The sequence below is a fragment of the Panthera pardus genome, unplaced genomic scaffold, assembly GCF_024362965.1.
Source record: "Panthera pardus isolate Hobbes unplaced genomic scaffold, ASM2436296v1 HiC_scaffold_25, whole genome shotgun sequence".
NCBI classification, from domain to species: domain Eukaryota; kingdom Metazoa; phylum Chordata; class Mammalia; order Carnivora; family Felidae; genus Panthera; species Panthera pardus.
The window spans coordinates 60,005,502-60,018,187 of NW_026526821.1; the positions used below are offsets into that span (position 1 = coordinate 60,005,502).

The 12,686-nt window shown below is 34.8% G+C and overlaps 1 protein-coding gene across 1 annotated transcript in view; it reads right to left on the reverse strand.

Moving 5' to 3' along the window:
* Positions 1 to 12,686, reverse strand: part of EIF5B (eukaryotic translation initiation factor 5B) — a 71,407-nt gene that overhangs the window by 24,409 nt on the left and 34,312 nt on the right. The window contains exons 11-13 of the mRNA XM_019454356.2: positions 11,335 to 11,621; positions 2,388 to 2,495; positions 2,098 to 2,208 (exon numbers count right to left, since the gene is read on the reverse strand). Coding sequence (XP_019309901.2) covers positions 2,098 to 2,208; positions 2,388 to 2,495; positions 11,335 to 11,621 — 506 coding nt within the window. The remainder of the gene's footprint in view (positions 1 to 2,097; positions 2,209 to 2,387; positions 2,496 to 11,334; positions 11,622 to 12,686) is intronic.

The window sequence follows — 12,686 nt, forward strand, 5'->3', positions numbered from 1 at the left end:
AACATCATAAACACTTAATTTTCTGGACAAAAGTTCATTAATGAATGGAAAAAAATTACAACATGCCTGATATGCACATTCTCCTTTAACCTAAAGTGTGGCACTGACCAACAAATCTCTCTCTCACACACACAAAACTTTTACTTGTTTATCTATACTTTTTGTCAATCTTCAAATGATTTTTCAAAATCTTATGTCCTGTTCTATGTCAAAATGATTCATCATGTAAAACCTCATATTTGCATACTGGTGATTTTAAATCAACATTCACTGGGCACCATAATTATTTCTATTTTGTATTTCTGGAATACAAAAAATAGAATTGTCATATAAAAGTTATCCTGAGAACTTTAATATACGTCTAATAAAAATCGTGCTCTTTAACTGTGTTCTAAAATAAAACCAGATTTCAAGTTCTGGCAACTAGTGGAATGAGCTGTTGAAAAATCCCCAATGACTAACATAGAAATACCAGATAAATTACAACCAAGATAAATTCTAAATTATGAATTTAAAAAACTATAATTCAAGAAAATGGTGCTCAAATATTTTAAACTACATACTGAGATGGAACTAGAAAATTTCCACATAACTGGAAAACTGACCTGGAACAATCAACACCAAGATGCAGAAAGGCCACATTACTTATAAAAAGATGAAAACCAGCTTATGATCAAACTTGAAAGGCAATAATTTATGTGAGAAGAAACCAGCGTAACATTTAAGATATTTAAGGAAAGAAAATGAGAATCAAATATTTTATATGGAGCCAACTGACCTTCCAGGATGAAGGCCACAAAGTATGCAATATTCAAAAATTCAAAGAATATTATTCCCATTATTCCTTCCTTAGGAATCTACCAGAAAACAAGCTTCATAAAACATAATCTCAACCAAACCTCCCTTCCTCAAACTGGAGACAAATTTGTAGACCCTTTCTATATACTAAACTAAGACAAAATAAGGAGTAAAGACACATTAGCATGTAATAATTTATCATGTGTGTCATTTATCAATTTTATTACTTCTCAGTTCCAAATTTACCCTTTTTCACCTGCTCTAGGATAATGGAATTACGGATTCTTTCTTTTTTTTTTTTTATAAGGCCCAGTTCCAAGACTGGAGCATGGTATGTAGATGAGCCTAGAAGATTCTGCTACACCAAACAGCATGGATGCAACCAAACACTACTAAAAGCGAACCAAAAAGACTCAGTAGCCAATCAGTAGATGAAGATGAGACTATCTCACCGCAAGAATAAATGAATTAAAACACAGTAAATATGTTTCAATCCATGACTTTACAGCAATACAAAACCGAACAAAATTAGTCACTATTTTAAAAGTTAGTAAATAAGGTAAAGGATTAGGCATTTATTCTGCCTTCACGATACATATTATCCTGAGTAACCAAACAGCAAACCAGGCAGTTTTCTAAAGAAGTAATCCAATAAAAAAACACAATAATAGGCTTAGAATAGGAACATTTTGCAACCTCTAACACATTAAAGGTAGAGATTACTTTAAAAGTTCCTCCTGAGTAGAAGAGTGTTTTGATTGGAAAGGGACATAAGAGAGGTCTTCTGAGGTAATTGCCAAGGTTCTATCTCCTAACATGGATTACACTAAGGTTTTGCTTTATAATGATTCATTAAGTTTTTACCTTAATCTTATGTGATTTTCTTTATTGTGTTATATTTTGGATAAATAAGCTGAATATCTCCAAAGTAGAGAATATAAGGGAGATAAAGAAAATACAATCAATTTGATAGAAGCTAAAAAGGGTGTGGGAGGAAACAGTTTTTAAACATGGAGATCTATGGTGAAAGTGTTAAAACATGTAGGCGAAACATACTCTAACTTCAAAATAGTGATTGCCTCTGGGAGCAAGAGGAAAGGAAATGAAACTTGAGGGCTCCTATTCATCTAATGTTTTCTTTTGGGGGTGAAAAAAAAGATCTGAAGCAAAACAGAGCAAAGTGGCACAAATGTTAATTATAAATAGTGAGCACGTGGGTCTTTATACTAACCTTTTTTCCTATATTTGAATTTTTGTTAGAGACTGAAACATGCAAAATACATTTACATTTGTACTTACATTTTTAATCATCTTAGTCTGTTCATTAATAGCTTCAAGGGGAACATTGGTGGCCCCAATTTGTTGCGTAATGCCACCTGCTTCACCATCTTGTACATGTGTGTGACGAAGCTGGGATAAGATAGCAGATTCAGATTTGTATTTCAACATATAAAAAAAAGCAAAAGCAGTACGAAGGTAGCAACCTATTTAACAGAACTGCCTATATGTGCTATGGTTTCTATTAGCTTTTTATAAGATATCATTCACTTACTTAAGAAGTTGTATCAAAGCTAACAATATTTTCTTACTTTATCTAGAATTTTTGTCTTCCCTGTATCCACATGTCCAAGTACACAAATAACAGGAGCTCTTAGCTTTTCTGTATTTACATTTTTACTGTGTTCAAGTCGCCGTTTCTAGGAATGAAAAAAAAAATCACAAAATTATTTCAAACCTTGACTGCCATCATCCTTTAAATTATGTTGCCTTAGCAAGAGAATGCCAGAACCTTCATCCAAGGTTCTCTGCTGATTTAACTACATGTAACTGCACTTTACAATGTAAACTTTACAATCTAATTCCCTTTACAGTACCTTTGGACAAAGGGAAACCTGCTAAAATAGATTTCAGAGCAACATTATTAAATTAAGAGTAAAAATCATGTAAAATTTTGGCTCCAACTTTCTGAACACTATTGTACATTGCTTATTTAATGGAATATAAGAAATTGATCTTCTATCATACTTAGTATACAGTACAACCTCTAACTTATGTGGGGATTTATATAAAAGGAGGTATATATACTCTTGCATTCAAACAATTTCATTAGAACTTCAAAACTATAAAATAAAATATTTCAAAGCAATTTATTTGAAAACTTTGATAGTGTACAAACGCTATAAAACCTTTCAATTGAGGGGCACCTGGGTGGCTTAGTCAGTTAAGCGTCTCTTGACTTCAGCTCTGGTTTATTAATTTGAGCTCCACATCAAGCTCTGTGCTAAAAGCCTGGAGCCTGCATGGGAATCTGTTTCCCTCACTCTCTCCCACTTGCATGTGTGCGCTCTCTGTCTCTCAAAATAAGTTAAAATAAACTTTACCGAAAAAACTTTCAATTAAGAGAGGGTATATTTAATCCTCAGCCTAAGATGTCTAATGACATTTCCTACCTTAAGATACCACTCATCAAGCCTGAGAGGCATGTCCTTGGATCATGTGTTTCTCTTGTAGCATATACCTAGCTACTTCAGCTGAAAACCAAACAAAAACACACATGCCAGCAGCTCCTTGAAAGGCCAACTTTTTGAGTATAGTAAACTGGGCATTTAAAGGAGATAAGACTTCTAACAAAATTTTGATGTGATTTATAAAACTATTTTCCATCTAAAAACCATTTTTGTAAAAATTACTTTCTACCACTAGACACTGGATCTTTCTACAGAAAATGGAATGAAAAAACATTTTGGAATGTCAAAAGTCAACATAAGAACCTTACACTCTGTAAGACTCAAATATAGACATCATGACCTTAGTTAGGATCTGAAATGGTTGAAAATTTGCCTTTTCTCCCACACTTGGTGTAGCATTACAATTTTCTGGAAGGCAATGTAGTTTAGACTTTAACTCAGAAATTCTACCTGAAAGTATCTGTCCTGAAACAATGACATAAGCATACAGAAATGCATATGTACAACCGTGTTTGTTCACTGCAGTATTGTTTTAGAACAGCAAAAATTAGTAACCACTTAATCATCTGTAGTTGGGGGTTTCTTAATGAATATTTCCTCAAACCCAAGGCTGAAACCTAGTGGTTGCATAGAATCATTTAGAGACTCCTTCCACAATGGAGATTCTTATCCAAAAGTCTGCTATGGATTTTAGAAAGTTATATGTGGCAAGGTTTTGGAATCATGAAATGTTATGGACTGAAGTGCATCTCTCCCAAATTTATACACTGAATTCTTAACTCCTAATGTGACTATATTTGGAGATGGGGCTTTTAACGAGGCAATTAAAGTTACATGAACTCATATGGGTGGGGCCGTAATCCAATAGGACAAGTGTCCTTAAGAGGAGAAGTTTAAAAAAAAAAAAAAAAAAAAAAAAAAAAAATCTCTCTTTGAGCCTGCACAGGGTAAAGGTCATATGAGGACTCAGTGAGAAGACAGGCATCTGCTAACCAGAGAGAGCCCTCACCAGAAAACCACCGTCTGACTCTTTAATCTTGAACTTTTAGCCTTAAAAGCTATCAGAAAATAAATTTCTGTTGTTTAAGGCACCCAGTCTGAGAAATTTTGTTCTGGCAGCTCAAACAGACTAATTAGGATCTTTCCATAAGATGGAGTACAATTTGTAGCAGTAAAGGTACTGAGGCAGGACTTCTTCAATGATGAAATGAATGGCTCAGCAAATCCTCTCCCCCAAAAGGAAACAAAACTGAGCAAAATAACCAAAACAACCACCACTGAAAGACTCTAGAAACCAACCAAAGGCAACATAACAAACTGAGAAAACATTAATTCAAGAAAATCTATTGCCCACCTGTGAGAGTAACAGAAGCCTATGAAGTTTTAGACTAGACTTGTTCCATCATACTCCCCACACTCCCACAGCTCCATGGGGTGAAGAGGTATGAGATAGAGGAGCAGGGGGTTTCATACCTGAAAGCACTGTCTAAAACAGGAGAGATGTCAATGGCAAAAAAAGAGAAAAGGCTAAAATCGCAACTAGACTAAGGTCTCAATAGTGGTGGGGCAAGCAATAACCTGGAAGGATCAATCAGAAATTTAACAGAGGAGTATATGGAACAAGACAGCCAAAGTAGGCACTGCTAAGATCCTATCTATCACTGGTACTCTAGAAAGCTGTGTTCCTACAGAGGGCTGTCAGAAGAAACCAGACAGGTCCTTAGTAAATTACTCATTACCGGCTCAACAAGAGGCTTACAAATGCATAAAGAGTGGACTAGTAAACTGCCAGATCCACTGGGAAATGGTGGAATCCTTACCAGCTCCAGGTGTTTAAGCACAACCACTGACAAGTCACTTGGCTGACCACTAGGATTAGCAATCAGGTACAAGCCCTAAGAAGCCAGGCTTAAGAAACATACCAAAAACAAACAAATACCTGAGAAGAAACATCATCAGCATCATACTACAGAAGCAATCCACAAGACTCAATGATCAAGTAAACAAAAATAGCTAAAACCACTACATTTGTAAGGAGCTAAAAGAATTCATATATTCTCTAAATATACAGATATATCTAAATCTATAGATATATCTAAATATATAGAATTGCTATATTCTCTAAAATGTCTACTTATAAACAAAAAATTACAAGACATACAAAGAAACAGCAAAATGTGACCTATAAAAGAAAAAGTGGTCTACAGAATGTCAGAAACCTTGGGGTGCCTGGGTGGCTCAGCTGGTTAAGCATCCAACTCTAGATTTCGGCTCAGGTCATGATCTCAGTCAGGGTTTATGAGTATGAGCCCTGCATCAGGCTCTGTGCTGGCAGTGTGGAGCATGCTTGGGATTCTCTCTTCCTCTCTCTCTTTCTCTGTGCCCTTCCCCAGCTCATTCTCTCTCTCTCTCTCTCTCTCTCTCTCTCTCTCTCTCTCTCTCTCCAAGTAAGTAAACTTAAAAAAAGGTGAGAAGCTCAGATATTAGACTTAGCAACGACTTGAAAGCAGCTAATATAAATATGTTCAAAGGACTAAAGAGAACCATATTTAAAGAAATAAAGGAAAGTGTAATGATGACTAATCAACAGAAGACATCAACAAAGAGAAAACAAATCACTATAAGTTAAAAAATTCATTAACATATTAAAAAAAATCACTAGAGGGGCTCAACAGTAGATGCAAACTGGCAGAAGAATCTAAAGTCATAGATTAAGAGAGGTTATATAATCTGAACAATAAAAAGAAAAGACAACTGGGAAAAGTGAAAAGACCTCAAGAGACCTGTGGGATACTCTCAAGTGCACCAATGTGCATATAATGGGAGTCCAGAAGGAAGGGAGAAAGAGAAATAGGCAGCAAAAATACCTGAAGAAATAATGGCAGAAAACTTTGCAAAAATGGATGAAAAACCTTCATCTACATATCTAAGACACTGAATAAACTCTAAGCAGAATAAATACAAATATATCCTCATCAACACACATTAAAGTTGTTAAAAATCAAGGTTAAAAAAAATATCTTCATATAGAAAAATCACTCATTGTGTACAACGGCACCCAAGTAAGATTAATAGCTTAATTTTCATCAAAAAAAAAAAAAAAAAAAAAGGCCAGAAGGCAATGGGGTAACATATTCAAAGGGCTAAATAGAAAACCAAAAACTGGATCTCTGAGATGATCAAAAAGGTGGAAAACCTTTCACTAGATTGACGGGGGGGGGGGGGGGCGGGGGGTGAGGATGGGAGGAAAGACACTGGTCACCAAAATCAGAATCAAAAGAGACACCACTAACTTTACCGAAACGGAGAAGACTGTAAAAAGATACAATGAAGAACTTCATGCTCACAACCTAGATAAAACACAATAGCTATTAGAAAGACAAAAATTACTGAGCATGACTCAAGATGAAAAAGAAAATATGACAAAAAGATAACAAGAAATTGAATTAGAAATTTATAAATCTCCCCACAGAAAAAAGCTTTGTTAGTAAATTTTGCCTACCATTTAAAACAGAAAAAACAATGTTTCACAAACTCTTGCAGAAAAAAAGAGGAGGAAGACTTCCTGACCAATCCTAAGGAAGCTAATTTTAAATTGACACCAAAGCCAGACCAACATATGATAAGCAAAGCTACTGATCAACATCACTTCTAAGTATAGACCACAAAAACCTCAGCAAAATATTGCCAAATCCAGTAACATATAAAGAGAATTACATACCAGGATCAAGTGGGATATATTCTAGTAATGCAAGTGTGTTAGCTTAACATTTGAAAGCTAATGTTAATACATCATATATTAATACAAAAAAAAAAAAAAAAACCTCAATACATATCATACAAAAAGTACCCATATCCATTTATGATATAAACTCTCACAAATTAGGAAAAGAAAGGAAGTTCCTCAAACCTATAAAGGGCACTATTAACATCATAGTTAATGGTGAAAATCTGAATGCTTTCCCCACAAAGAATGTGTTAGCTTAACACATAACACACATATTATTAGAATAAAAAATATTTCAGTATAGCTACAGGATACAAGATCAATCTATAAGACTCAACTGTATTTCTTTATACTGAAAAATGAAAAAAAAATTTTTTCAATTGTGATCCCATTCAATAGTATCAAAAACAGTAAAATACCTAGTAATAAATTTAAAAGAATTACAAATCTCAAACTATGAAAACTATAAGACACTACTAGAAGAAACTGTAAAAGATCCAACTGAATGTATAATCATCAGCCTATTTCAATAATATTAAAATAGATAATTCTCCCTAAATTGACCTATAGATTCAACACAATCACCAGCTAAATCTAAGCAAGATTTTTGCAGAAATTGACAAACTGAACATAAAATTTATATGGAAAAGCAAGTGACCTGTAATAGCCAAAATAATCTTGAAAAGGAATAACAATGGAAGATTTCCCTATCTTAAAACTTACTATAAAACTATAATAAAGAGAGTGTGGTACTAGCAGAAGAACAGATAATACAGGTGAATGAAACAGAAATGAAAGTCCACAAATAAACCTTCATATTTCCGACCTATTGATTTGTCAAAGATGCCAAAGCAATGGGAAAAGGATAGCTTTTTCAAACAATGATGCTAGTTAAATTAATAAAAAATGAACTTTGTCTATGACCCCACATCATGCATAAAAGGTATCTTAAAACAGATCAGGGGGCGCCTGGGTGGCTCAGTCGGTTAAGCATGCAACTTCAGCTTAGGTCATGATCTCGCGGTCCATGAGTTCGAGCCCCACATCGGGCTCTGTGCTGATAGCTCAGAGCCTGGAGCCTGCTTTGGATGCTGTGTTTCCCTCTCTCTCTGACCCTCCCCCACTCACATTCTGTCTCTCAAAAATGAATAAATATTTAAAAAAATTTTTTTTTAATTTATCAGAGGTAGCGCTAAAGACAGAAGAAACTGAAGGTATAAATTTAGAAATAAACAGGACAAAATATTCATGACATTAGGTTAGACAAAGATTTCTATACTACAACACTAGAAGCATGCTCTATAACAGCAAATTTTGATAAACTGACGTTAACAAAATTTAAAAAAACTAAAAGAACTCTTACAACTCAATAATAAAAAGACAAATAATTTGAATACATGTTTTACCAATGAAGATACAGGAAGGGCCAATAAGCAAACTGAGAAATGCTCAACATCAGAGAAATGCAAATTAAAACCACAATAAGATATATACTATTTCATATCCACTAGAATGGCTATAATTGAAAAGACAAAGGTTAACAAGTATTAGTGAGGATACAGAGAACCTTCAACTGGTTGGAATCTATAATTGTGCAGCCACTTTGGAAAAGAGTTTAACAATTTCTGAAAAAGTTAAACACAAATTTACCATATTATCCAGCAATTTCACTCTTAGGAGTACATACTCCCACCCTTCCCCCCCAAATGAAAACACATTTCCATACAAAGATTCATATGCAAATGCATGTATATAACAGTACTATTCATAATAGCCAAAAAGCAGAAACAACTCTGTCCTCTAGTGAATAGATAATAATAAAATATGGTATATTTATACAGCAAAATGCTATTTGGCAATAAAAATGAACAAAATTCTGATACAGCTACCACACAGATAACCAGGGTAAGTAAAATAAGCCAGACACAAAAAAACACATATTATATGACTGAATTTACATCTGTCCCTCCTTATCCAAGGGGTGGTGATACATTCCAAGACCCCCAGTGGATGCCTGATACTGCAGATAGTACCAAACCCTATATATACTACATGTTTTTTCTATACATATCAATGATAAATTTGTAAACTAGGCACAGTAAAAGATTAATAATAACTAGTAATAAAATACGAGGATAACAATATACCGCAATAAAAGTTATGTACATATGGTCTCTCTCAAAGTATGTTATTGTACTGCACTCACCCTTCTTCTTATGATGATGTGAGATTATGAAATGCCTATGTAATGAGATGAAGTAAGGTGAATGACATAGTGTTAGGCAACTACTGACCCTCTGACAATACATCAGGAGGAGGATCATCTGCTTCCAGAATGCAACTGACCACACCATGGAAAACAAAACTGTAGATGAGGGGACAGGGAGGGTGGGCATAGAAACTGCTGTATATGTAGGACTAGGAATAGGGAATGACGCAAATTGGTGTCCTGGGGTGATAAAAATACTCTAATGTTGAGTTGTGACAATAGATGAACAACTCTAATTTACAAAATTGTACTGAATTGTACACTTAAAATGGATCAATTCTTTGATATGTAGATATCTCAACAAAGCTGCTTAAAAAAACTATTGTGCTAAGAGGTCCATAGCATATTATGTGAAGAAAAGAATATGTATCTACAAAATTTATTATCTAACTTCGTTTTTTTTAATGTTTATTATTTTGAGAGAGACAGTACAAGTTGGGGAGGGGTAGGAAGAGAGGGAGGGAGATGGGGAGAGAGAAAATCCTAAGCAGGCTCCACACCGTCAGCAGGCAGCCTGATGCGGGGCTCAGTCTCACAACCTGTGAGATCATGACCCAAGCTGAAATCAAGAGTCAGATGCTTAACTGATTAAGCTACCCAGGTGCCTCTTAGTTTTAATTAAACATTTTAAAAAACTTGAACATGTGCAGAACTATGAACAGGTCTGGGAAGTGAGATAATGGGGAAACTTTTACTTTCTGCTTTATACCCATTATTTTTAAATGATCACAGTACAAACTGTCTCTCACAAATGGGTATAGAGCAAGACAGTTGGCTTGAGTAGGTGCTATGGGAAGCTGCAGTTATAATGGGAAGGAGAAGGGAATGCCACTGGTATCTAGTGGGTGGGGGGCAGGGATGCTGTATAATGTCCTAAATGAAGAGGACTATCCTCCAAAACAGAATTATATTGCCTAAAACTGTCAATAGTGATAGGGTGAGAAATCGAACTTAAATCAACAGACCTTCTTAAGAAATTCTGAAAATGTATCCCTTTGTAGGCTTCACAGAGGAAAGAGGCAAACACTGACATACAGGTTATCAAAACAAAAAAATTAAAAAATTAGGATTATAAATAAAAAAATATATATTATTATTATTGTTGTTATTATTATAGAGACAGAGAGAATCTAAAACAGGCTCCATACTCAGAGCAGAGTCTGACACAGGACTCAATCCCACAACCCTGGGATCATGACCTGAGCCAAAATCAAAAGAGTTGGCCACTCAACTGACTGAGCCACCCAGGCACCCCTTTTAACAAAGAAAAGCTAAAATAATTTTTAGCTTTAAAACAGTTTAGCACCCTCAAGAAAACTAGTTTTTATTGTTATTATTTATACTAAGCTGACAGAATTGAAGAAAACTCTCAAGTCTACTGCATTACATAGGAAAAATATACTAAGCCTGGTAGGTATGTACACTTTACTAAATAGAAAGATGCCTCAGTAACCCACCAGATTTAAACAACTAAAGTGATCAGATGCCTCACAGCAACTACCTAAAATATACAAGGCAAACACTAGTTTAGTGTTTATGACTAGAAGGTATGTGCTCAGAGTAAACCAACACTCAAAGAACACATAAAAATTTAGAGAAAACAAGAAATAACTGATGAAGCAGTATACCATTATGACTTAGGTCAGGGAGTAAGGTCCTTGGGTTAGATCGGTGTCAAAGACCTGTTGTCTAACCCAAAGTCATAAATATTTTGCTCTGCATTTTTTCTAAATTCATACCTTTAGTTTATTACATCTTTAGCTCTATCTCTGATCTAAGATTACTTTTAGGTATGATGTGGGGTCAGAGACTAAACTTTTTATTAATTTAACTAGCATCATTTGGTTGAGAAAGGTATCCTTTTCCCACTGAATTGCTTTGGTATCTTTGACAACAAATCAATAGGCCAGAAATATGAGGGTTTATTCTTGGACTTTCAGTTGTTTCATTCACCTGTATTATCTGTTCTCATACCAGTACCACATTGTCTTTAGTTCAGAGGATAGTTCTAATGATCCTAGAGGAGTGGGGAGGAAAGGAGTAAAGAGAAAGACAAACGGGAAAATAAATACCTCAATCCTCCGTTTGGCTTTGTCATAAGCCCTTTCTTCTTTAGTTCGATCATCATCAGAGTCGTATTCAGATTCTGAACTCATTTCTTTACTTGGTTTTTTATCTAACATTTTCCCCGCTTCTTTCTCATCGGACACCTTTTCATCTTCTTCATCACCTTCACTGCCTTCACTTTCTCCTTCCTCTTCCTCTTCCTCTTCACTTTCTTCCTCTTCACTCTCTTCTTCCTCCTCCTCCTCCTCTTCTTCAGGGTTTTCTTTTACTTCTATATGCACCGTGTTTTCTTCTTTTAGTAAAAAAGATTTTAAAATAAATGTAAGTTAAAAATGGAGATTTCTGTCAAGATTAAGGGGAAATACTAAGGGTGCACTAAGTAAGGCAGTAACATTATAAAACATCATTAATGCTAAATTGTTTTCATGCATCATAAAAGCAAAGCATTGGTCAACATGTTACAATGAAGATTGCCATTTAACAATAAAAACTTAATATATTACTAAGACAACCTAAAGACAGAAAAGGAACACAATAAGGGGAACAAAATGCTTACAATTTCTTTCCCTTGGAGTCATTTGCTGATTCTGCACTTGATCTTAGCACCAAGGAAGAGAAGCAATGGTCATTTGCTGATTCTAGAGAAGGTGAGCTTAAGCAGTGCTTAGGGGTCCAGGTATTGGGCCTATTAAGGACTCAGAGGGGTAAGGTTGACTACTCTTTATTGTGGAGTAAAATCCTGGAGAACTGCACCCTAGCAGTTAGAATGAATAGAAAATAAACAGGACCTCCCTGTTATTGGCCAATCACCTCCAGATTCTATCAATTCTAAATTTGGAATAAGATGATTCCATATTGCTAGTTCATTCAGACTCCTGGTGGATTGTACACATAAATTTTCTCTGGAGAAAGAAAACACCATCCTTGACCTCAAATTATTTTGCAGTTTTACAAGTATAATATCCAGCACAATATATGAAAATAATGAGTCACATGAAAAAACGAATCACAGGATGGAAGCCAGCATACAGAAACCCACAAAATGTCTATACACTGAGGTTATAAAACCAAAATTTAAAAATGACTATGTTTCTAACATCCAGGGAGCAAAAGATTAAAAACTTTAGAAAGTAAAGAACTATAAAAAATAGTTAAATGGAATACCTAAAACTAGAAAACACTGGAGACAAAACTAGGAACCCAAAAGATGGGTTTAACAGGACAGGAGAAACAGCTGAAGAGAAAATTAGTGAACCAGAAGACAGATAAGAAGAAACAACCTAGAAAGAACCATGGAAATTCAATTATGTGAAAAACACAGAAAAGACGACACATTGATATAACAGGAAGGTATATC